General features: G+C 43.3%; 1 protein-coding gene across 1 annotated transcript; it reads right to left on the bottom strand.

Moving 5' to 3' along the window:
• Positions 1-121: 121 nt before the first annotated feature.
• Positions 122-27,600, bottom strand: LOC311128104 (cyclic AMP-responsive element-binding protein 3-like protein 1). The gene is made up of 12 exons (XM_084160076.1): positions 27,271-27,600; positions 17,127-17,331; positions 11,275-11,441; positions 10,343-10,427; positions 8,241-8,398; positions 7,823-7,972; positions 7,573-7,631; positions 7,031-7,099; positions 4,777-4,876; positions 4,278-4,407; positions 3,218-3,467; positions 122-2,989 (listed from the first exon to the last, which is right to left on the bottom strand). Exons 1-12 carry the CDS (start codon positions 27,370-27,372, stop codon positions 2,953-2,955), a joined length of 1,512 nt encoding a protein of 503 aa, XP_084016202.1. The 5' UTR covers positions 27,373-27,600; the 3' UTR covers positions 122-2,952.

The following is a 27,600-nucleotide window of genomic DNA, read 5'->3' as shown; positions in this document are numbered from 1 at the left end:
TTCCCAATTATGTAACAACCACTAGGCACAAAAACTAGATTGAAATGAATGCAAACGATTGCGCCGAATGCATTTCTCAATGATATCAGGGCACAGAGACACAGTAACGAAGGAGACGGTGTTATGCTGATGCAATTTTTATATTTTGCTTGATACTAACGCTACTTACTAACTACTTTTAAAGAGACTGATACAGAAAGGCAATACAGAGAGGCTCCTGTGGCTTGCCCAGAAATACATGCATTTTAATGTACAGCCACAGTGTGAAAGGTCAGCAACTGGCCAGTTCCTTCCCAAAGGCGCCAGGTGAATACCAAAATACATTTCAAATACAAAAATACATCCCCCTATTTACAGCAAAAGTATTAACTTTGTCTTATGTACAAAAGGGCAAACATTATGTAAGAACGCCAACAAATACATGGAATGTTTGGTAAGATTTGCATCATTTCACTTTGAATTATAATAGCTTTGTAAAATCCCTCACACAGGTTTTGAAACAGGTTTTTACCACACATTTGGGGGACAGATTCCAAAAGATTGACCCTGGTTCAACCAGATAACGTAGTCTGACTTGATTTATTGTGTTATGCATGATCACAATGGTTTAGTGTTGACACAGTCATCAAAGAGCCTGTTCAAGATCAGCACATTTGACAGATTACAGAATATAGAGTAGCAGTCATTTATACCAGGTACTGCTTTAAGACAGCCTAAAGATGGTGGGGCAGGTAGGGTAGAGGGGGCTGGGGTGGGTTTGGGTCGTGAGTGTGTGGGGGGGGGACAACTAAGCGACCATTTGATCAGTAAAAGGTATGTTTATAGAAGGCAAGTGGGTGAGGGCTGGTCAGCTTCCAGAGCATCTGGTTGAACCTTAGTTACACATCTATTAATAAAACCAAAGGACAAACATAGACAAACAGTATTTTGACAGGAAGCAATCTACATTTTCAATATACACACATTATCAGTGTACTCAGTTAACCAACTCTACATTGGTCAGGTAATGTGCACTAAGATATATGACAGGTGACAACTGGGAATCAAAACCAATTTATAAATTAAATTAATCTGATTAATAGGGTAGGTTGTGATTTTACAAACCATTTGACAGAAAATGAATAATGCAAATCTAATGACATGTTAGGGTAAAATACATATTACTCATATGGCAGGATTGTGAGTCTGGCCTCCCCTGATTATTCACAGACAAGACACAGTTGTGAATAAGCAAGTGGAATCTATGAAAAGCAACAGACTGGATGTTAAGATAAGACTCCAAGGCCACTGGCTGACCCAGATCCTCCATGCCTCCTCCACAGAGCCTGGGCTGTCTACTCACACCCTCCTACCTAGCATTACGCAATCTCACTGAGCGTCAGTGGGCCGCCCCACGCACTCCTTACACAATCTCTCCCTCCCTCTCGCGCCCTCAAACAACACAGCAGGAAGAGGAGGGAACACCAGAATATCTTCTATTCAATGTAACAAGGTTTTTCACAACAATAACTCTGCATGAAACGCTTTTTGTATTATATTGCTGCTGGGTGACTAACGTTCTTTAGAGTGAACTGTTTTTTGGGCACTACTATACATTGTGATGCAATTCTGAGGTTTGATATTCAATTTAAAATATACTCTATTTTCAAATTAACAATGACTTTAGGCCTGAATTGACTTTTGGCATAATTATGATATTCATAAAAAAATTTGTGGAGAAAATGTATTCTCTTGGTAGTGTATTGACTAAGATTTTTGTAAAGATGAGCAGTTTTTCAGAGTATTTTGGACTAGAGAAGACTTTGCTCCAGTGAGGGAGTATTGTACACCCTTGGTATGTATTTACACTGATTGTCCCTGTTCACGTTTTTTCAATATATACAAAACTTTCTTGATACAGAAATAAATACAAAAACAGACAAACTGTGTAACAGTTAAGACAACAAGATCATGTAAACATTACATCATAATTGATATCATAAAAAGAAAAGTTCACAATATTTTTTTGCATAAAATAAATATGCTATTTTTTGATGCCAAGAATACGTATATATTACATATGATTTAGATTGCATAAAGAGTAAAATAATACAATTAACAACCCCATGTGGATGGTGTGAGAATACAAAAACTGAAAGAGTTTGAAGGCACTTATACCCATTAGCTTGCAATGTCGACCTGAAGAAAAAAAAAAGTGCAATGCATATACAAGCTTAAACATTATGGGACAAGAAATGCCATTGAATGAAGTATAAGCATGAGGCACTAGAGTGCATTTTAAGCGCTTAAGCGAAAGGTAATGGAGGACAATCTTTGGAATGTATGTATTAAAAGATTTGCATTACCAATTGTGAAGTAGGAGAGGGAATTTCTATAACAGAACAACTGGAATTGTAAATACAGGCCCCCACATCCCTATCCCCCTCACCCTCCAATCCAATTTGCTATAGATCCGCTTCACCCTTCACCTGAAGTACCTCATGTGTTCTAAATATTTTTTGCAGTCCTTGAAAAAGCAACAGTGTGATGGAATCTGAGGACCACTTCATCTGCGCAGAAGCACTGCAACCACACTCACGCACTTGAAAGTGCAGGCAGACACACATAGCAAACAGAGGTTTCAACAAGTCACTAAATTCAAGCCCCTCTCACACACCCTGCTTATGCCTCCAGTCAAACACAGCAGTCAAACATGAAAAGTTGCTGTGGAGCTTTGATTGGAGTTGACCATCATTTCTATCTTCTTCACATACCCTCTTCATCCACTCTATCGGGTGGGACTTCAGGGAATGGGATGGAACAGGAAGGCCAGGGAGCTACTGTAGGAGGTCAGGGAGTGCAGGGAGAGGTGGGTTGGGGATGGCACACTAGGGGGCGCCGTAGTGTCACTACACATCCACATGGGTAAGGTATCTGGAGAGCGTGTGTTTTTGGCAGCTCCGCCCCTAAAGGTTAAAAGTACTCCGCACCTCCTTCGGGGTTTGGCTCTCTGTGGAGGGGAGAAATAGTCCATCCGTATCACAACATACACCACTTGGCAAACTCTGGTAACCTTACAATCTCATTAAAATAAATGATTCTTGTTGATGTTTGAGTAATTACAAGGAGCACTGATAAAATAATGAGTCCCTGGTTCTGAAGAGCAATTTGTGAGAATCCTCTCATAAACACAGATGGAGACAGAGTCTACAGCCCTACTTGTCTGGCCTCAGCTTACATTTTGTGGTACTGCGGCTCTTCTTGGAGGAACTGGGCGCCGGTCCTGTTGTAGTCCACCGGGTCGGAGTGAGCCTTGCTGAGGTACTTGGTGTTCTCGTGTTCGCCTCCGTGGCTGTCACGTGCCGACCGGTCCTCGGTGTAGTCGAGGGGCGCCCCCTCCGAGCCGTCCCCCTCCATCTTCAGGAAGCCCCCGTGACCGTCCTCCAACGAGGAGCTCTCATCGTAGAAGAGTAGGCTGCGGGAGCGGACTAAACAGACACAAACGGAGACAAATAGAGGATGTTAATCACTGCCTTGATCCTCCAAACACTACAAAGGAACATAGAACCATTCCTATATTGTAAAAAATGAAAATGAACAGTAAAAAGTTGGGTTATTTTGAAGAATGGAATGGTTTTGAGCAGGACGGTCATCTGTATTCAGCAGGTGTGTGACGATCATGTGAGTTCTCCAGGGAGAACAACTCATTACAGCTTCCTGTGCCATGCTGACCTCATGTTTCTAAAGCAACCCAGCCCTCACCAACCAATTCTGAGTAGTCAGTAGGTCCATGTATGATTTCCATTTTGTTGTCATTAAGCTGAATATTATAACAGAAGGATATTGTGATTTCAGCTAACATACTCGCCTGAGTCTGTTGCTTTTGAAATACTACAAGATAAGATGTAATGCCACATTGACGTGTTATTCAACTACACGATGTTCCCTTTTACATTATTTCCAGAAATGCTGGCGGGCAAGCAACATATGACCTGAAAATATGTGGTATGTATGGGACAACCAACTAAAGACTTTGTGTTTCTCATGCTGTAGATGGTAGACTATTCTAGGTCGGGGTTTCCCGAACTCGGTCCTGGGGCCCCCCCTGGATGCACGTTTAGGTTTTTTCCCTAGCACTACACAGCTGATTCAAATAACCAACTCATCATCAAGCTTTGATTATTCTAATCAGCTGTGTAGTGCTAGGGAAAAAAACAAAAAGTGCACCCATGGGGGGCCCCAGGACCGAGTTTCCAGAAACCCTGTTCTAGGTGACAGGTGAGGGGAAGGGGACATACCCTGGCTGGCTGTGTAGACATCAGCCGAGGGGAGGGGCGAGGAGGACTTCACGGTATGGGACAGGGAGGAGAGCTCAGGCAGACAAGGCACAAGGGAGCCCAGCACCAGGAAAAAGCACAGCGCCACCACCTGGCGGGAGGGAACCAGAAACCGTCAACATGAGCGACATGAGCACAGTGTGCTAGTGAGGTTCTGTTCTCCAGCTGGGAAGGCTTTTGCCAGTTTGAGTTTATGGGGTCACCTCAGTGTGTTATAGTAGAGTAGGGCAGGCCATAAGCCCGTGACCCTGTCCATTGCAGTGAGTCTTTTCACAAACAAAGCAGTCATTTTCCATTTTTGACAGGCATGACTATCCGGTCCACGGAACACTAAACACACAGTATTTTAAGTCAGTGGGTAGCACAGAAAAATCCCCACATTTTTATGGGAATTTGCATTGTTTAGGAGAGTGAGAATGATGGTGCATGTGTGTATGAGAATAAATAGTATGCAAAGTACCATAAGGCATGTTCCTGTTTGCGTTGAGGCCATCTTGCAGGATTGGGGCACTTTTCCTGTGACCAGGGCTTGGAGTTTCTGGAGCTGCTGTAGTAGAGTTCTGGAGAGAGGAGGTAGAGAATCCATGTTTCAGATTGACTAATAATACAACTGTATTCACTTACAGAATCTACAATACTGATCCTCATGTGAACTTAAAACATGTTCTCCACAACCATCCAGCTTAGCTCCAGCTGTTGGATAACACAAAGCTAGCCTCTCATATAGTACACACACAAACACGCACAGATGACTGACAGTGAAATTTCCCAGAAATGTATTGTAAATCCAAAAAATTATCCCTCTCCATCTGGCTATTTCCATGACTTTAGAGTGAGTACAAAGTCAACTAAGATTGAACATAAAATAAAAAATTACAAAAACAATCATAATTGTCTGGCTCTTCTGAGCATCCAGGACATTGAAGTTCATCTCTGAGAAAAAAGATCATGTGAGGATAACACATTGAGGAATCAGAGCTGGAAATTATATAAGACATCTGTACTTCTAGTGTGCCATGCTCCCACAGTCTCTCCCTCGCACCACAAAATACAAGCTTTGCCAAAATAGAAAGCAATTCAAAACCACTAGCAATGCAGACGCCCACTCGGACTCTACCTCCTCCATACATTTCTCTCTCTCTCCCTCTCCCTCTCCCTCTCTCTCTCTCTCTCTCTATCTCTCTCTCTCTCTCTCTCTCTCTCTCTCTCTCTCTCTCTCTCTCTCTCTCTCTCTCTCTCTCTCTCTCTCTCTCTCTCTCTCTCTCTCTCTCTCTCTCTCTCTCTCTCTCTCTCTCTCTCTCTCTCTTTAGACATTAATTACTGTATGGTAGACAGGCATGAGTGTTGGGTCGGGCTGCAATAAGAAATAAAACCAGGTGAGCTTTCATATTTTCACCACGAGAGGGAGCATGTTGTACACTAATGCTAGAAAATACATATCCAGTGTTGGCCTTCACATTACCCATGAAACTATTTGCCATAACCACAATTTGTGACTATAACACTTGTATAAAGTTTAAACACATGCAAACAGCTATACTAACTTTATATTGGTCCTTTGGGATACCCCAGATACACTATAACAATTTGCATGCTGTTAATACCAGAGATTGAAAATACAGTATATTCTGATAGAAGAGCTTCATACAATGGTCTGTTTGGATATGAAGGTGATTATATATTTTTTGTCAAATCTTAAGAGGATAATTCTCATGGAATCTCTGGAAATGGAACATTAACGTCCCATATGAGGAATGTCCATTGCATCATCACGTTTGAATTTAATCATGGTTGGTCAGTGATTGCACAGTTGTGATCTATAAACCATATTGTTCCCAAGGGACTAAAATAGACTGTGTAAAAGAAAAAGAAAAACACTAGTAGATCTTGACTGGGAAACATCTGCATGAGGGACTCTGTGACTCCTTTAACTTCTCAAGAGCTACCTTGGCCCTCCTCATGAACCAAAACTTTTCAGCCTTTATAATTTTAAGTACAGCATACACCTAGTATCCAGCTAACTGTATGCAAGATGCATACATCACAAGTAAAAAAATACAAAAATAAACTTGAGTACATTAGGACAACAGATTGCTTGTTGGGCTGCTATCTTGCATTGACAGATAAACCCATTTTGTCCTCTCTTTACCAGCCAAGGCATATGCTGTTGGAACACATGCCCCACACGTTGTTGCTAGCTGGCTCCTGTGTGTTCTATTTGGACTGCCTGCTAGGAGCTGAGTCAGAGGGATCTGTCTTTGTAGGAGGCCTGTGGTTTCCTTCTCAGGTTTCAAATTATTATGAGGCAGATTCGAGTGAGCACTTTTTGAGATGGTTCACTCTGTGCTGTAATTAGGGAGAGGTATACTGTCACGCTGTTACTTTGATCCAAGCAACTTTAAAGGCCCATTGTAAATTAAAGGCTGGCACAGTATAGTATAGTCTGTGTAGTCTGTGATGCCTTTTATTGAGCCCAATAACTTGCATTTGCACAATGGTCAACACTGTGAAAATGTCCCACCTAATGAAGGCTGTCGTAGTCACTGTTGAGTAGCAGTCAAATCAAAGACAGGTATCATGATTAGAAAAAGTTATCCAAGGCTTGCTTGAATCTTAAACTGGTTGTTCAGGGATGTGTCTTGCATCACTCAGAGCGTGCTCACACATGCACACACTCACACACATAAAGTCTGTCACTCAACGTCATGGCTCACCTGTTAGCACTCTCTAGTGTTTCTACCTTCTTCCACAGGTCACTGTTCTCAGACGTGTAGTTCTCCACCCTGTAAGACACAAAGTCACATACATACATTCAATCTGCACCTAGAACAACATAGAAGAGTGAGACAAATGCTTGCTGTGCTGAAGAATTAGGCTGTTTGACTGGCTGTCTGACTATTTGGAATATACATTCTTGATAGGCATAGTGGTAATCCTATAGTAACCTCTGTACCTCTGTAATGTACTTAGGTCTTACATATTAACTAAAAAAACAACAATGACCATGGATGGAAAGTTTCCTGGTAAAGAACAGTGCTCTCCAGAGGCCTTTGCTAGAGTGGACTAGGAGTGTTTGATTGTGTGTGACTCAGATGGCCCTGTGTGACCACATGCTTTAATGGACAAACGCCATTGGCATTAGCTAAGGAACAATCAAACAATGAAGGAGTGGAGAAATGAAAGAAGTGGAGAACAGGAATGACGAAGAGAGAGGAGGAAAAAAAGTTGGCAGACAGGAAAGGGGATAGTGTCCTACTTTTTCTCCAGGCACTCCACGTACTCCTTCTTCTTCCTGCGACTCTCCTGGGCAGATATCTAGACAGAGAAGGGAGATAGGGCTCCCCCAATCAATAACAGCTCATATGATAAAAGGGAGGATATTAAAATATTAATATTGCCCGTGGAAACACTACTTTGAGATTACAGGTCAAAAAAAGTATTGCGGTTACAAATAGGTTTTCTTGACTGAATCTACATTTTACTTTCCAGGATGTAAGGATGGGTACCTTATTTTTGATTTTCCTGCGCACCCTCTTCAGTGCCTTCTCCTCGGTCTTGGTGAGGGGCAGCTTGTTGGGTACGGGGTAACCTTCAGCGATCAGGGTGCGTTTCTCCTCCTCTGTCAGCATCAGGGGCCCTGAAGTGCCCTGTAGCTTCTGTGGAGAAATAAGGACACATTTTATGAATTGGTTATGAATTGGGGAATCTATGGTACTGTGTGTATTATCTCTGTACACCAGGGCAGCTCCTAATGAAACGTGTTGGTCGGGGTCAGTGTGAGGATGTGGATATGAACTCCTAATATGTCCAGCAGCTGGGTTTGTCTGCAGCCCAGCTCATCGTGGGTGGCTCTACTGACGGGAAGGGCTTGGAGCTAGGCCGGGGAACCTCCTTCACTGATAGGGAACCATCCACAGTACTTACGTGTGGGGCGGTAAGGAGGGGTGAGGAGGATATGGCAGCGGAGGAGCGGGCCTGTAGGCGGGCTGGGCTGGAAGGGGGCATGGAGTGGGGGCTCTGGGATCCATCACTGTCACTGCCATGGCTGCTGGGAGGGGTTGGGGGGAGCTGCAGCTGATCATCTGTGGGAGGGGGGGGGGGGGGGGGACAGAAAATAGGGTTCCAATGGTTATGAAATGCATCACTTGCAATATGACCCATATGCTCAAAGCCTTTGCCCATCTAACCTCATGATGATATACAGTCACTGTATAATGAGACAGAGGGGACAAAAGTCTGACTTCATCTGTCGTGTGAGATCGAGCTGAAAATAGTTAATTTAACTTAAACAGTGGAAAGGAGCGGTGCAAATCCAGACCTCATAAAATGGTCAGTTTTGCCAAGACGTCCATAATTAAAATGGCAAATGACTTCCAGGACAGAGCCAGTTCAAACAGAGAGACAACTTAATTCCAGTAAGTAAGGCAGCCAGTGCTACTCTTATTCGTATTGCTTGATCCCATCCTCCCATCCACTTGTCAGCAGTAAGCCTCTGTGTAAGTATCTGAACTGAGCTCATACAGGGATGGAGTGAGGACTGTGTTTTCTTAAGATATCTGTGCCAGGCAGAATTTACCCCGACATAGTTCCCAAACACCAGGCCAGACCCATGCTGGCATGACCCATGCATTTAGTTTGGTCTGAGTTCAGAGTACACAGGACCCAGGTTTTATTCTGTTATTACTGGAAACGGAGGTGAAGAATGGGTGAAAATTGACTTTGTCAAAGGCAGAGGCAGACACAATGCAGACGTTATTGTTCAGACTGCACTCTGTGGAGGGAGGCAGGGCTAGACTGGACATGTGCTGCTGCTGGCTTGTGGTTACTGAATATAAGATTTATGGTCAACCAGATGGGATTCAGTCTTATATGGAGGTATTCCTCTGCACCATGAAGGCCGTCGCTGCAACCCCTGAACCAGTAAAAGTGTCTCTTTAACCGGGCTACTTTAATCTGCAGGCTGGTGGCTGAACAGGTCCAGCTGCATCTCTACAGGTGTATCTGGTCAGTTCTAGTTTCTACTCCAGTTGAATCCCTCTGTAGCTGAGGGCAGTCATTCCCTGTCTCTCTGATACACCCTTTAAAAAGATTGGGCAATCTGATGCTCCAGACAGAAATATTGAAAATGCGAATGCCAGATAGTATCTTGGCACATCAAAAAAGGCATTAGTGTGCAGAACTAAAAATATTGCCATTCTTGAGGAAGGGATAGAAGAGGAGAGGGAACAGAATCCTACCTAGCTGGTTAGATCAACACTCAATCACCAGCACCACTACTCTAATAATATACCTGCAGCTTTGCGTCTCAATGGGCTTTTTCCATCTACCTTCATTAGCAATTAGATCAGAAAAAGACTACATGAATGAACAGAGACAGTCTCGTCTCGTATGTGTAGGAGAAAAATGGAAAAGGAAAAGCTAGCAGGCTATAATTGGAAACACTTAATATCTGAAATGAGCCATCACTAATAGTGTTTCATAGTGAAATACCTATTAGGAAAATAACACATTATACATAAAAAGCAACACTTTTCATTATGTGTCACACTTGCTTGCAGTAATTGTTATTCCCATCCACCATAGCCTAGCCATTTACAATCACTTTAACTAATATTGACTAATTCAGCTGAACAAGAGAGCGATAGAACATGCAGGAGAAATAACATGCAGACCACTGTCTGGAAGAGGGGTCACCGGTGGTGTGTCATCAGGAATACACTGTAGTGAGTCACTGTGACGCACGCTTCATGTCGGGTTTTTCTACCCCCGTATAAATAACACACTTGTAGAAGGCACTATGGCAGAATCAACTGGAGGTAACCGCCTGTGACACCTGCACATAACCTTTAAGATGAGAGGTAGGTCTTTGAGTGTGTAAAGGTCTCAAAAGAAACTGTGGCATCTAAATACTTTAATGAATGGTAACTTTAAAATATTAAAATATTTCTTAGAACAGCTGGATACATAAGCCCTTAATGATGTTTTAATGTCTTTAATGTAATCTTGCTTATTGTAATGGTTCTCACCTGAAGGGATGTTGAGGAACTGGTTGACCTCTCCAGGTTCATCTTTGATTGCGGGCGTGGGGTTGAGGTTCAACTCTTTGGAGCCCTGGAATAAAAAAAAATAGTATTATTAACAGCCTAGTATTTGTATATGACAAGAGACATTCCAAGTGGTTCTGACAGTAAACACAGCTGAAGACGGTTCAAAACTATTTATATAACTGAAGAAAGAGAATCCATCTCCACCAATGGTTCTTGGAAGGGATCCAACTGGGAACCATGTAGCCAGGACACTCACCATTTGGAGGCCATTGGGCTACAAGGGTGAGACTTTTATAGTTCATTCTTACAGCTGGAACAAATTGGATTACCGTACCCTAATCCTAAATATTCACAGAACTTTAAATATCCTATAAATTTGAAGATGTTCAAACTAAAATAACTATTGTGAAAAGAAACGGTAATCCAACTGTAATCATGTGTACAGGGCTATAGGCCTGGGAACCAGTGTTAACTGGTAATAGCTGTGCTGGGGTTCACATCTGACTGCTAAACCCCACCTCAGCCCCACAAACCATGAATTACTCCCATGGACAATGATGCATGAGTCACAGTGCTGGTCCTGTAGGGGTGCACTGTGTGAATGGTTTATTTCCTCCACTTACAACCTCAGTTTCTTTTCCTTTTAATGATCACATTTTGACCTACATTTTGTGTAAAAAAATTGATTTTAGGCTGCTGTTCCAGCAAGACACTAGACTCCAAATTCGAAATTCATAGCTCTCCTTCAAACAGCTCAAGTTTTAGTTGAAGAGGAGAAAGCCAGGAGATAGTCTTATGGCTTATAAAGAGGCTTAGTATTCCATAGCTCTTGACAAGCAGGAAAAACGCTTTCCGTAGTAATGGATTAGGATAGGTTCTAGGTGATAGGTTCTATGGCTGCAGTTTCTTACTGTATCCTCCGATGAGCTCCTGTGAGGTGGTGGGGCGAGGTTGAGAGGCAGGAAGGATGAGTTCCCCATGAAGGGGACTGTAGAGGAAGGCTCTGCCTGTTGATCAGGCTCCTGCTTTACCAGGATAGCCGTCAGGTCCTGGCTGAAAGACCACATTCCTTCAAACTCTAGGGTAAAGAAAAAGAAGACAGGGTAAACTAATTAGTTGTATGTCTCAGGGATATCATTACATACCTAGCCATTCTGTAACATACAGTACTTTACATGAAGACCATCAGGGGCTCAAACCAATAAGCCCCCTGTGTATTTCAAAGGGACACCTTGGGACACTACTAGAGGTGAGCAAGGTTGGGTGAGAGATCAGTGTACATTAAAGCAGCAGGTGTGACGCACATCTACAGAATGGATCCTCTTTATGATCCAGGGCTAATGCGAAGCAGCTGATTTTGAAAGCCAATAGCTTAAACTTAGAGGACTCTCTGCCTCCAAAATGAGTTTCCTCCTCCGTTAATAACCTCTGTGAAGATGGCAAACAGTGAGAGGCCAGTGAGTACAAAGCCTCTCCTGAAGAGGGGCCGTACTGCAGTTTCAAAGTCAGGAGTAAAAGCACTCACAACCAGGGGTCCTCGTTAGCAGCCTGGTTTTTCCCTCATTTGTTTGCTGGCACCCCGATTGGATCGATAAAACATTACAGAGGCTTATAAAAAGGTAGTAGGCAGGCTTTCAAGTTGTGCTCCTTAACAGAAGACAGGTTGGGGTGTGGGCGAGAATCCCATGGAGAGGAGAGGAAAGGGAGCAGTGGGAGACTGATTATGGGGAGGGTGTAAATCCCTCCCCCACTGGGGTTTTATGTCCACAGACTTTACCCCACGGGGGAAACCCGAAGTGGCGTCAAAATCTTCAATCCACTCAGCAAAGTCTACTGTATTGGCAACCTTGGCAACATCCTAAATTGTCCACAAGGAATAGATTACATTTTCACTTTGCTAAACACAATAAATAATGGACTGTAAGATGGGTGAAATATTGCTTATTACATGACAAAAAAAAGGCTTATTTTACAGTCGTAACAACTCCCTAGGATTCTACATCAACAAGTCATGGCTTGCAATATTATGATGAGGCCTTGGCTTTTCTAAGGGAAGATTCCATCAGTGAAGCAACAGGATGCACTGAATGAATGCGACCAAGGACACCGCTAACTGTAACTGGCATGTCATTACAGATAATTGATGCAAACCAACAGAACATCCAGGTCATTTTATGTACAGTATCTAGACATGACATTATATTCAGTAGCTCACATCTCAGAGGATGATTGCCTGAGGTAGAGTATCTCATGATAAGCTGTAGACCACACTATTTACCTAGAGTTTTCCATTTTTCATACATAATTTCTACCAGCATGTTAAATGTGCAACCAGAGGAGGAAAAACTCTAGACAACCTTTACTCCACACACAGTGATGCGTACAAAGCTCGCCCTCCATTTGGCAAATCTGACCATAATTCTATCCTCCTGACTCCTTACAAGCAAAAACTAAAGCAGTAAACACCATTAAAAAGTGGTCAGATGACGCAGATGCTAACCTACAGGACTGTTTTGCTAGCACAGACTGGAATATGTTCCGGGATTCTTCCGATGGCATTGATGAGTACACCACATCAGTCACTGGCTTCATCAATAAGTGCATCGATGACGTCGTCCCCAAAGTGACCATACGTACATACCCCAACCAGAAGCCATGGATTACAGTCAACATCCGCACTGAGCTAAAGGGTAGAGCTGCCGCTTTCAAGGTGCGAGACTCTAACCCAGACGCTTATAAGAAATCCCACTATCCCCTTAGACGAACCATCAAACAGGCAAGGCATCAATACAGCACTAAGATTGAATCGTACTACACCGGCTCCGACGCTCGTTGGATGTAGCAGGGCTTGCAAACTATTATAGACTACAAAGGGAAGCACAGCCGCGAGCTGCCAAGTGACACGAGCCTACCAGACGAGCTAAACTACTTCTATGCTCACTTCGAGGCAAGCAACACTGTAGCATGCATGAGAGCATCAGCTGTTCCAGACGACTGTGTGATCACGCTCTCCGTAGCCGATGTGAGTAAGACCTTTAAACAGGTCAACATTCACAAGGCTGCAGGGCCAAACGGATTACCAGGACGTGTACTCCGAGCATGCGCTGTGTCTTCACTGACATTTTCAACCTGTCCCCGACTGAGTCTGTAATACCAACATGTTTCAAGCAGACCACCATAGTCCCTGTGCCCTAGAACACTTTTGGTTAATGGCACAACACTCTTAGCCACTAATCTACCTGCCGCCCCCCTGTGGTCATGGCTCACATCAACACCATTATCCCAGAAACCCTAGACCCACTCCAATTTGCATACCGCCCCAACAGATCCACAAATGATGCAATCTCTATTGCACTCCACACTTCCCTTTCACACCTGGACAAAAGGAACACCTACGTGAGAAGGCTATTCATTGATTACAGCTCAGCGTTCAACACCATAGTGCCCTCAAAGCTCATCACTAAGCTAAGGACCCTGGGACTAAACACCTCCCTCTGCAACTGGATCCTGGACTTCCTGACGGGCCGCCCCCAGGTGGTAAGGGTAGGGTAACAACACATCTGCCACGCTGATCCTCAACACGGGGGCCCCTCAGGGGTGCATGCTCAGTCCCCTCCTGTACTCCCTGTTCACCCATGACTGCATGGCCAGGCACGACTCCAACACCATCATTAAGTTTGCAGACGACACAACAGTGGTAGGCCTGATCACCGACAATGATGAGACAGCCTATAGGGAGGAGGTCAGAGACCTGGCCGTGAGATGCCAGGATAACAACCTCTCCCTCAACATGATCAAGACAAAGGAGATGATTGTGGACTACAGGAAAAGGAGGACCGAGCACGCCCCCATTCTCATCGACGGGCCTGTAGTGGAGCAGGTTGAGAGCTTCAATTTCCTTGGTGTCCACATCACCAACAAACTATCATGGTCCAAACACACCAAGACAGCCGTGAAGAGGGCACGACAAAGCCTATTCCCTCTCAGGAGACTGAAAAGATTTGGCATGGGTCCTCAGATCCTCAAAAGGTTATACAGCTGCACCATCGAGAGCATCCTGACTGGTTGCATCACTGTCTGGTATGGCAACTGCTGGGCCTCCCACCGCAAGGCACTACATAGGGTAGTGCGTACGGCCCAGTACATCACTGGGGCCAAGCCTCCTGCCATCCAGGACCTCTATACCAGGCGGTGTCAGAGGATGGCCCTAAAAATTGTCAAAGACTCAAGCAACGCCAGTCATAGACTGTTCTCTCTGCTACCGCATGGCAAGCGATACCGGAGCGCCAAGTCTAGGTCCAAAAGGCTTCTTAACAGCTTCTACCCCAAAGCCATAAGACTCCTGAACAGCTAATCAAATGGCTCCCTGGACTATTTGCATTGTCCCCTGTGTCGTGGCCCTGAGGAAGCTTCAGGGTTGCCTTTGAAGTTTACAGGCAGGTCAGTACAGTTAGTGGGACTCCCCTCACTCAGCATCTAAGTGGATTGGGGCAGGGCCTGGGAGCTCATTAGCCAGGCTATGAGAGGGGATGGCAGTTTGATCTCCACACATTACACCTAGGAGGAGAGCAGTAAAACAGCTAGACACCCCCTTTTAACAGCCAACTTCTTTAACAATGGGCTTTTTACAGTGATTGGGGCAAAGGGGAGGGGGAATCAAATCTGCATTGGCAGCAGTGCTCTCTGGGTGTCTCTGCTCTGTCGACAGTTTGTGAACTTGACTGCTATGGTAGTGCTGTGCTTCTACAGTCATGGTCAAAGGTTTTGAGAATGACACAAGTATTGGTCTTCACAAAGTTCGCTGCTTTAGTGTTATGAGATATTTTTGTCAGTATTTGCAGTGTTGCAGTGTTGACCCTTCTTTTTCAAGACCTCTGCAATCCGCCCTGGCATGCTGTCAATTCACTTCTGGGCCACATCCTGACTGATGGCAGCCCATTCTTGCATAATCAATGCTTGGAGTTTTTGTGGAGTTTTGTTTGTCCATCCGCCTCTTGAGGATCGACCACAAGTTCTCAATGGGATTAAGGTCTGGGGAGTTTCTTGGCCATGGACCCAAAATGTTGATGTTTTGTTCCCCGAGCCACTTAGTTATCACTTTTGCCTTATGGCAAGGTGCTCCATCATGCTGGAAAAGGCATTGGTCGTCACCAAACTGTTCTTGGATTGTTGGGAGAAGTTGCTCTCAGAGGATGTGTTGGTACCATTCTTTATTAACGGCTGTGTTCTTAGGCAAAATTGTGAGTGAGCCCACTCCCTTGGCTGAGAAGCAACCCCACACATGAATGGTCTCAGGATGCTTTACTGTTGGCATGACACAGGACTGATGGTAGCTCTCACCTTGTCTTCTCCGGACAAGGTGTTTTCAGGATGCCCCAAACAATCGGAAAGGGGATTCATCAGAGAAAATGACTTTACCCCAGTCCTCAGCAGGCCAATCCCTGTACCTTTTGCAGAATATCAGTCTGTCCCTGATGTTTTTCCTGGAGAGAGGTGGCTTCTTTGCTGCCCTTCTTGACACCAGGCCATCCTCCAAAAGTATTTGCCTCACTGTGCATGCAGATGCACTCACATCTGCCTGCTGCCATTCCTGAGCAAGCTCTGCACTGGTGGTGCCCCGATCCCGCAGCTGAATCAACTTTAGGAGACGTTCCTGGGGCTTGCTGGAGTTCATTTTCATGGCAAAGAGGGACTTTGCAATTAATTGCAATTCATCTGATCACTCTTCATGACATTCTGGAGTATATGCAAATTGCCATCATCAAAACTGAGGCAGCAGACTTTGTGAAAATTAGTATTTGTGTCATTCTCAAAACGTTTGACCATGACTGTACATGCACACTTTCATATTGACATTCAGTGGAAAGAATGTGTGTGGCCATGATCCCATATGAATCGATTTCATTAGATTCCATCCGTTTGTGGATTCCATCCATTGTTCCATACATCTTACTGGGGATTCCTGTATTCTTTTTGGGGCCAGTGATTTAACGTTCCATGTGTGAGACTGTGGTTTTTAACACACTGTTTAGTCCAATGTTATGCATTCAGTCTATCCTAAGCCCAAACTCTGTGTGATGCAACCCTTTCTGAGAGCCAATGCAGTTGCCCCCCCCCCCCTTCTATTCCCTGGCCCAAAGCACAAGGGAAAGAAAGGAGAAACATTTCCAGCTTGGAGTCATTGCAAGGGCTGCAGAAGCCACATGGTGTGTGTGTGTTTGTGTGTGTGTGTGTGTGTGTGTGTGTGTGTGTGTGTGTGTGTGTGTGTGTGTGTGTGTGTGTGTGTGTGTGTGTGTGTGTGTGTGTGTGTGTGTGTGTGTGTGTGTGTGTATGTGTGTGTTGGCTGACTGCCTGGAATGCCATGACTTGCTTCCTTGATTCCTCCAGGGTGGGCAGGGCTTGGCTGGGAGTGTACTATGTGAGCTTGGCTCCTTGGATGGGTTCTCTGTGCGGCACGGGAGCGTCAGGAGATAGGGCAGGAGCGGAGAGCGCGGATACAAGAGGAAATAGATCTGATATAGCTATTCTAGTGACGTAGGACTTATACTACTATCAGACTAAAGACCTTGTACCCCTAGCAGTCCTGCTGGTGGATCTCTTGTTTTGGTCCTGAAGTAATATTTAGCCAAAACATTGTGCTGTAGATGTATTGTTTCTTGTTTATTTTGGCCAAAGCATCAATAAATTGCCAATTAGCTGGGAAGAAGAGAACTAATGATGAACAAGATCAAAGAAGAAGAACCAAAAAGAATGCTTTTCATACCTGCTTCCTCATCCATTTTGATGGACATGGAGGGGCTCTGGGGAGCAGAGTCTCCGCTCAGGGAGTAGCTGTGTTCTTGCTGGATGTCAGGGTTGGGTGGGTCCATTTCCATGTCCAGCAGTGGGTTCCTGTCGGCCAGGAGGTGGTCATCAAAGAAGCTGCTGAACAGCTCGTTGGAGAAGTCCTCCATCTGCTCCGAGAAGTGCTGCAAAAACAAAATCACCAACAAACATTCATCACATTGGACCGCCTTTAATCAGAAAATGATGTAATCGACTCCCATACCAAAATATACAAATGTATGCCTGCTCTTGGAAGTATGAGTCATACCATTTCACACATGGAGTCCTTGGGTTCTATGCATTAGGCCACCTGTGCATGCTTCAGTTTTTCCACTACTTTAGTTTAGCTAGCAGACAGTGAGTCACTGCTGGTGTGCAGAATCAGAACAGCTCTATTAAAATCCCTAGGGACACAGTCTGGTACTCTGGCTGTGCTGTTTTAGATAACCCCTGTATTCCACATTACAGACCAGTTCACATTTACTTTCTCTACACTCCACCTCCTCTCAAACCAGCTATGCCTAATGAATACCAACAACACATACCACTAATTGCATGTCAGGCACAATGATCAACATGACTAGCTATAATTAAAAACAGGCCAACAGGCTCCACACGTTTTCCCAGATGTGTAACAGCTATGCTCTAAAGACTTTATATCACCCATGATATGCAGAGGGGAAACACAATAATAGCTAGAGCTGCTATAAAATACATTTTTACAACAGTAAACGTAATGTGAAGAATGCAGATTATTTCATACCCATTATCTGGTTGAAATAAATTAATTGAATTACAACTCAGAAATAATAGAAACCCCATAGATGGCGGCTGAACTGTGGAGTCAACACATGTATGACTGTATTAGTCAATCCAGAGCCTGAAGGGCTTCATGATTTGCATTGAAGGACATCAATATCACAGACATGTTGAGACATGTTGAATCACCCTGAAAATAAGAACATTTGTGGAGATTTGTGTTTAATTTTAACATATCTACATCTTTAATTACATCAATTGCACATGAATGCTTGCTTCTGGGTATGGCTTTGAAGGTAGGATGACATTAATCACAGTGAATAGAATTCCAGAGCCACCATCACTCCATCTCTTATCAAAGAGATGAAAGTTGTTCATGTACCTCACCAATGTACAGTATGTGAGTTGTATACCTTTACAAGTATGAGACGTGCAACTATTCACAGTACAGCGACCTGTGGGACAGTTTATTTGCTGTAGAGGGGAGTGTCTGAGGTATGACCTGTAACCCAGGCATGAGAGCTGCACAGCTGTCAAACAGAAGGCAATGAACGCCGCCTACAGCACCAAAGACATGCCTGTTTCACCATGTGCTGGGCCTCTCACATGCCTAAACATTGTGAATTCTGTGACAGGAAAAACAACATAGATCGAGCCCTGGCCATGTGTGTATTTCCATCATACAAACAAAATATCTACATTTGTTGATAATATTTAGGCCTAACAGTGTTAGACCTTTTGAGATGATCTTCCTAGTGCAGGTGAATCAATTCCAATCAGTACTACACATTCACCCTAATTGTCATGTTCTCATGATAAGGATTGGGATAAAGTGCAAGGGAGTCCATAAAAGACTCACTCTCCTTAGTTTGCTCCTACATTATCTATGTACACAAAACTTAACCGGATATCAAACACCATTAAATAGAGCTGATGTCGGTCGAGAGCAGCATATGCTAAAGAAAGGCACACTGGCAATACTAGATGATCCGGCTTATTTATTGATGCAACACCATTGTCGTCAGCAGGCACACTAACCACTATAGCTGAGTGCGCAACAGAATAAACAGTCCCACCCAGAACCTTTCATCTACAGCAGGAGGTTCCTGTTGTGCACTGTGTGTGGCGGATGTGCTTGCGGACCAAGATAATCCAGACTAAACTGAGTGATATGTTTCACTACCAAGCCAAGAACAAGGTGGCCATTATGGTGGTTGGAAAAGACAAACACAATCACAATCTGTATATTAAACATATAAATGGTTGGTTTTGCGGGCTGCAGGTTGTAGCCTCATTCGGTTGGATCACTGCCAGAATTTCCCAAGCAAATTTGAAATTTGGTTTGGGGAGTTAGCTCCTTTGAAAATGAACAAATACACAAACAAATTGAAAACTATTTTATAAAGTCCTTCAGCGCATGCTCCTGTGCTAGAGTTTCTCGGTACTCTGGTTCAGTCTGTCATGGTGATGATGATGCAACCGTTGCTGATGCAAGCCCTCAAAAGTTTCACATATGGCCTTGTCCTCAGCACCCCAGAGACCAGGATGTGGAATTTCAGAGGCAGACAGAGGGACCTTTTCTCCCTCATGGCACTTAAATAGCCTTTTAAGGAGACCCAATTACTGAATTTGGGTCATATTTGGGACGTAATAAAAATAACACTTTTTCTTGGTGGAGTTACTATGAAAATTGTTTGCACATGAACCCACTAGAAATGTAAGCAGGAAAGCCAAAAAGATCACAGTTCTTTGGGAGTTGCCCCTCATATGAAGTTGTCTCTAGATTGCTAATTATGCTGTAGCCAGAGCACCAGACAGCAGGCTTTGAAGTACACCAAGTCATACCAAGATGGTAATTGCATGCAAAATGATTAAGGGAACATTTTGATTGTCAGCTTAGAATGAGACAGAGAAAGCTTGCTTTTTGAACAGCAAACAGGTCATGAGAATTCATTATAGTTTTGGCACTCAAGTTCTTCTCTCGTCTATCATTTTAGCGGTGATGATGGCAGACAATAATTACAGTGGTCTGTCAGAATGGGATGGGAAGAGAAACACGCTTAAGCACCTTGAGGGAAACATATCTTCCCTGTCTGGGGTGGAGAAAATACCCTTTCTGCTGCCCCAGATGTTCCCTCAACCCTCGCTGGCCCATCTCGCCATCTGGGGCAGCTGGTACAGGTCTGGACAGACAGGAAGCCCCATAGAGGGGGAAGGGCTGCTGGGTGCTACTCTTTCTGGAAGCCCTCTCATTAAAACTCTCTGTGGCTAAGAGAGAGAAAGATAGACCACTATGCTATAAGGAACCGAAGAGGTTAAAATGCTCCAGAGAAACTCGACTCCCTACTCTACACCACCGCCTGAGCAATTAGGCTCCGGAGCGTTGTCTGTGCAGATACCTAGCAGCCTGTCTAAACCACTTTGCCCTTTAAAGCAAACTATGATAATAGATGCAGGAAGTCCTCTGCAGTTATGGATTTGGAAACCAAATTGTGTATTTTCAGAAACCACAGGCACAGGGATACATGTACAGAATTCCTGGGAGTATTGTACTAACTGTGATTGCAAACAAGGAAAGTGTTTTGTTTGGCTTGTTCAGAAAGGGTGGAATGTTAGCATATCTATCTGCAACATTCTAGACATTCTACCACACACTAAATAAGCCCTATAAACCTACCCTCCTATCATTGAAGTTGCTAGTATTTCTAGTGAGGCATAATCATATCAAGTATTGCACTCTCTCCTGGCACACAGTATCACATTTGGTGAAAAGAAAGCATAAATAAATGTCTTAGCAGTAGACTTAGTAAATGCTGCACTGAAGTCAAGCAGCTCATAGTAATACCAATGTGCTTCTCAGCATTCCTTCTGGTGATACAAAAACGATGTCAGCTCTGTGACCAACCAGAGCGAAGCATGCAAATTAGCCAGGCACTTGCAGAAGGAAAACTGGAGTGCAAGGTTCGCATGGAGCAGCACAGCAGCAGGAGAAAATGTGCGTTTGTAAAAGGAAAAATAAATCGGCCAATAAAAGTTTGGGCCGGGGGCCCAAGCCAAGAAAGCTGCTAGACTCTCAGATCTACAGGAATTACTGTTATGCAGCTCAAATGTGGCTGGTCTGTGGAGATTTGCCCTTGTTGCTGTGAGAGGAGAAAGAATAGAAGCAGCATATTAGCATATTTATAAGAACAATTATTATTTGAAAAATGGTGCTTAAGAATGCAGTTAAAAACTGAAAATCAACAGAGAACATGAGCACCATATGACTGTTGTGATCTGGGCTATGTTAAGTTTGACATACAGGAAGAATATCTAGAAGACAAATGCTACATTAGAACAAGAGAGGAGGAAATTCCAAGCTGAAAAGCATATGCATTCAAATCAGCTGTGATCCATAAAGTTCACTTTTGACAGCTTGACCTAATCTGACCTCCAATGAAAACCTCTTAAGTAAGTGCAAACATTTGGACTTGAGACTGCTCCATCCAAATGTTCACATCTGCAACTTTAAGGGCCTGGTCACATGTCTTCGCTTGTCACATTGCCGCTGGCTCCCAAATTGGACCAGATGCTACAAGATTAGCCTGATATGCGTCTGATGCTTTACAATTTACAATTGATGTGCATAATGCTAAAGTGTGCACACCTGAAGCTCTTAGGATAAAGGTGCAGGGAGGTTTTGAATGTACTCCACACCCCCTGATTCTCATCTACTACCTGCTGTTTGAGGAAGACATTTGGAAGTAGCGCTTCCATTTAAATCAGAATTACAATGATGTCCAACAAAATGACATAAGTGTATTAGACACAATTTACATACAGCTTGACATACTGTATTATGCATGTAATCACTGGTATTTCTAAAGCTCTCAAATCAACCAGACTTGACACTCACTGACTCCTGCTCCTCACTTTAATTTATTCATCTAGTGTTTAGGTTGAGGCAGCAGTCAGCAGTCAGCAGTCCCATGGCTTGAATTCCCCTCTGCATGAGCAGCGAGTGAGCACCCTAAAGTATAGAGTAGACCCACGAGCTCCCATCCCCCACTTTCCCTGAGTGGAAAGGCCTGGTTTCTTAATTCCAGTGCAGATGCTTTCTTTAGCAAGCAGAGGGGTTTGAAAACCACAACCACTGGAGACAGGCTTCTGTGTGTCACTCTGACTGGTTTCCTGACCTTTAAGGGACTGTTTGGATCCATTTCGAGACTGTGATAGATTAGAGGAAGCCCAGAAAATGTTATTGTTGAGGGGGATCACCTTCTCACTGAAGCTCCAGGGTCCTGAGAGTCTGGAGTTGTACTTTGCTGTGGCATCTGTGGCCAACCAAGTGGACTACAAAACTAAAGTCACTTTAATCACTTCTCAATATTATCTCCAGCTTGCAACCTCACAGTCCCAACCATTCTCTCTCTGACTGTTTGTCCCCAGTTTCCTGTGCTCAGCTTGGTCCTGCAGTCTGTAATTTAGTTGCTGCTTTTCCCATTGACTCCCACTCAAGACAATGACAATTTTTCACTGCCTGTTGCACTTCCTGTGACTAATAATTGACCTTAGAGCACTTAATAGACTAAAGTGTGAACTTCAAGTACTATCTTCTTGAATAATCAAAATTACCATTGGAAGCTTTGAAAGAATCTACAGCCTTGTGCCAGCAAAGGTTAACACCAGTCCACAATGTTGACTCAGTCTGAGAGAACCAGCGAGGCAAGGTATGAATGAACTGTGGTCGAAATGGGTCAGGGAACAGGAATCCAACTGTTATATTTGAATCCAATTCATATCAGTATGACAGTCATTCAAAGGTGATAACAACCCTGTTTAGTCTTATCCTTCCTATATGTCATAAACAGATAATGAGCCAGATAGCTAATTGACTTCATTTGGTTACTAATATGGAATGTGGCTTTTCAGACAGGTTTTGTCTGACAGGTACAGCCAGTCATACTGCTCCAATAGAGATGTGTAGGTGGATATGACAAAAATACTTACCTAGAACTGTCCCTGCTATGTGTCCTGCATGCCTCTCCCTGAAATCTATCCCTGAAAGCTCCATCCTAACAATGTGTTCCAGATTAAGTCTGGCTTCTTCTGTTCATTTACAGAGCTGGTTACCAGACACTACAACAGTGGACTGATTTACAGACTGAGAAAACTGCCCACCAGCCTTTTATACAAAATAAAATAGATTAAATTGACATATCTACTTGTCTCTGGACACTCGATAAGCCAAACAACTCACAGTTCCATTTAGTACCATATAGGCTAGTCGGAAACCACAAGGCTAACATTCATAAGGTGACTTATGATACAATGCTGCAGATATCTGACTCTTTGTAAGCTTGGAGGATGGGTGGGTACTTCAACTACAATGGGCATGATCCTCTTATTACAAGATGGTAAACAAAGTGATACCTTCAAGGATGTGATGAGAAGGAAATGGGTGAAGGAAATACTCATGCAGAAATAAGATAAAGTACATGAGAACTGCCCTGAAAATAGGCTATAGGCTAGGTCCAGTTCAGATTTGTGGAAGCTCTATTACTCAGATGTCTAAATCAATATACTATTTCGGAAAGGCCCATAATATAGCTGGAGGCTATATTTCAATCTATTTCAAATGTATATTGATAGAGAACACATAATTTCTGGTTCTAAGATGTTCTAAAATCCACATTTTCATGGGCCTACAGATGTTATTCTTCTAAGAGCAATAGACATGGGCAAACGATTTTTTTAAACAAGTATGACCGGCATTTTTAGCAATTCAGTGAGGACAATATATGAGGCACGCACCATCACCAAAGACAAAACACTGACTGGTTTGACAGTACATGCTTTCTAAATTGTGGTCCTCTGTAGCTCAGCTGGTAGAGCACAGCGCTTGTAACGCCAAGGTAGTGGATTCGATCCCCGGGACCACCCATACACAAAAATGTATGCACGCATGACTGTAAGTCGCTTTGGATAAAAGCGTCTGCTAAATGGCATAATATTATTATTATTAAATTGATCACAGCCTGCAACTACCACTGGTTAGAGATTATTTCCAGGGTGTGTGCTATTCACCTGACTGAAAGGCACCACCACACCTTTGCTATTCACCTCAGAGACACAGTTGAAGGACTGATAATAGCACCTTGAATGCTTAATCTTTCTCATGACATCTTAGTTCATCACGTTTCTCTTTAATGAGCCTTCCATGACAGACACACATTAGTATTTACAGTACAGTGCCTTAAGAAAGTATTCACACCCCTTGACTCTTTCCACATTTTGTTGTATTACAAAGTGGGATTACACAATGTCTCTGCAATGTCAAAGTGAAAATAAACTGGAAAAGAAAACATTGGATTAATGGAAAATAAAGTATTCAACCCCTTGAGTCAATACATGTTAGAATCATCTTTGGCAGCTGTGAGTCTTTCTGGGTACGTCTCTAAGAGCTTTGCAAACCTGAATTGTACAATATTTGCCCATTATTCTTGTAAAATTCTTCAAGCTCTGTCAAGTTGGTTGTTGATCATTGCTAGACAGCCATTTTCAAGTCTTGCCATAGATTTTAAGCCAATTTAAGTCAAAACTGTAACTAGGTCACTCAGGAAATTCAATGTCGTCTTGATTTATAATAAAACTAATCACTGACTGATACACTATTATATACTAGCATTTTGTCTGAATTCGGCCAATGCTTGATTTATAGCAAAGGGTATCAATCAAACTACCTCACACCTGATCAAGTTATAGAGTAGAATCACTTTATTGACCACTTGAAAGTGGAAGTTTGTAGCTGGGGTTTATGTTCCTTAGCAGAGAACACATGTAGCAGAAAGTGTAAATGATTGTGAAGATCTAAGAGCCAATGGCATGCCATTTTGGTAGACTGGTTTCTGTCTGGCTTCTTTTGCATGCATGCATGAATTTTCAAAATATTACATAACTTTGTCATAGCCATCCATTATGGACTGGCTCCAAAAACAGCAGTAGGAAGCTCAGAGCAATGAGTCCCTGTAGGAACCTAGTGAGAAGGAATGCAGCTAGATGGGCCCTTTACCCCCTCCCCCTGCCAAAATCTCCTTTCCACCCCCACTCTACATTAGTGTGTCTCGACTGCAAGGCCCCGACTTGCTGGAGTTTTTGGCATGCCCAGTCACGCTCCATCACCTATGAGCAGAACTAGCCGCTGGCTTGTGTGGGCCCCAGGTGTGTTGGCCAGTCACCTGCCAGCTGGGATCACCCCTCTTCCACACAGACACAGAGACACACACTTGCAATACGGCACTTGCAGGTGCAGTTCCATTGTGTGCATCCATGCAAGTGAATATTTAACTTCTGTAGTTAACTACAATATGCTACTGACCTTTTATCTGATAGGAATTGGTCTTATCATTTAAATAAAGTGGGATAGACCAGACTGCCAAATATGAAGATAACCTGCAAACTCATTACAAAGTCGGTAATCCATGCAAAAGGAATGAACACCCTCTGACACATTTCTGAAAGTCGTATCACAAGAATATGCAAATCTCCACACCATAGGCATCCTAGGTAATGTGGCCACACTTTCTGATCTTAACAGCTACACAATAGCCTGCAGCTTATCTGATTTACCCACCCATGCAATTACCTAAAATGTAGGGTGTTTAAGTGCTTGGCAAGTGTCATCAAAGGCAGCATACGAAAACCCCAAGGCAGCCATGGAATTCTAACTCCAAGCTATAAATAAAAAAGTAGCACACAGAAACCTAAACAGTTGAAATCCTTAAATGACCCACCTATATTTAAACCCCAATAATAGTTGGTAAAACAAACACTGCCTATTACTTGCCTCCCCCTTCCCCCAAGGCTGTCAGTGTGTCATTTTGTTGTAATTTTTAAAGGTATAAAAGGGTTCTTTCACTGAAGAGGCCCGGCCTGAACCTCATCGCTTCTGCCTACAGAGGGACTTCAACAGAGGTCTGTGCAGGGGGAAGCAGTGGCAGACCGGTGAGAGGTGCTCACTGCACACACACAGAGCCTCATTCACTCTCATACAGCACTGAGACGGCAGTCAGTTGCTAGAATCTGAATTTATTCACACTAAAGACAGACTGGTCCTCTCCTCCCTGTCTCTGTCCCCTAGAAAGGCCCCACCACAATCAAGCCATTGAGGGCCAGGGGGCAGGCTTGCTACATACCCTCACAGCTGGGAGAATGTGGAGGGACATCTGGGTCCATTATAAGTCTATCAAATCCCCATTGAGAGCACCCTCATCCTCAAGTGTCCCAAGTGCATTAAGTCGCTCTGGATAAGAGCGTCTGCTAAATGACGAAAATGTAAAATGAAAATGTAATGCATTACTAGTTGAGCTGATGTGCTGATTCAGTGTGAATGCCATTATGTCACATAATTTCCCATTCATCTGTGTGAAGTATTTCCAGTTAAACCTCTGTATGTCCTATAGGTGCCTGGATACAATGAAACATTGACCCATTGGGGAGTAGTTAAAGATACAAACCACCACCACTCTCTCCTCAGAAGAATGAGTCATCATGGAACATACAAAGCCTAATGGGATCCTTTCCAGATTGCTCACCACTTCTGTAATAGCCCATTGGTTGGTCCAGTTTTCCACCAGCTAGTAACAATTCTGTACTTAATCTCTTTGTGGTGGGGATGTTTAGTCTTGGTACAGTTTGTCATTTTCCAGTGACATTTACTCTTGATCCCTGTATGTAATGTGCTGAATATTTAACTTAACTAAGAAATTGGGAATATTCTCTTCAATTGGATCAGAGTCATTTATTGAGGGCCATCATAAAAATGTGATAGTTTTCACATCTGTCACAACAGTCTTTACAAATGCACTGAAGCCGGATGCATGAGCAGGATCAACTCCACGTAACACGCCCACTTTAGGTCCGGCACGATTGGGAAAGAGAATTTGCTGAATTACACAGCTGAGCAAATTAAACAGCAGTAGCATACATGCCGGCTGTTTATCTTTCGTAATCGTTTCAGTCACGCATGTGACGAACCCAGCACCTTTCTCTGACGTGCATTGGATATTTGCAGTGCAGACTCACAGCTTAATTCATCCATAAATCAGGTTATTACAGCATAATAAACACATCTATCACAATCGAGACAGAAGAACACTGCTGACACCGTAGACATTGAAGCATTCATCGCATAGGCTATAGGCATACAGCCGAATAATAGATCAAAACATCTGGAGAATAACAGCGACACATGATTTACGTTGCATTACAGTTTGTCAATCACTATGTGCGTAAAGATAAGTGTTGATAATATGTAGACTAGAAAAATTAACATCTGCACATACCACATTGTTGAGAAAATCCCCTTCATTCAAATCCTCAAGGTCCAACAGGTTGGCACTGGGGAAAAGTTTATCCGGGGCGAAATTGTCCAGAATGGTGTCCATAAGTGCAATTACTATAATTAAATTCTATGATAAAATATATTTTCACAAAAGCAATAGAATGTAAATAGTTTAAAATGTTAAAAACGGATGACAGCAGCTGTTTTAGGCTACTCTGTTCTGAGCTGTCTCTTATACAACTATAATTTTGTTATGCATCCCCCGACTCAATAGGTTGTTGTGCTTATTAAGATACTATTTTAGATTTTATATGCGTTATTATGATGTGAG

Source organism: Coregonus lavaretus (assembly GCF_964263955.1).
Source record: "Coregonus lavaretus genome assembly, chromosome: 4".
Classification (NCBI taxonomy): Eukaryota; Metazoa; Chordata; class Actinopteri; order Salmoniformes; family Salmonidae; genus Coregonus; species Coregonus lavaretus.
This window is presented reverse-complemented; position numbering and strand designations above follow the sequence as displayed.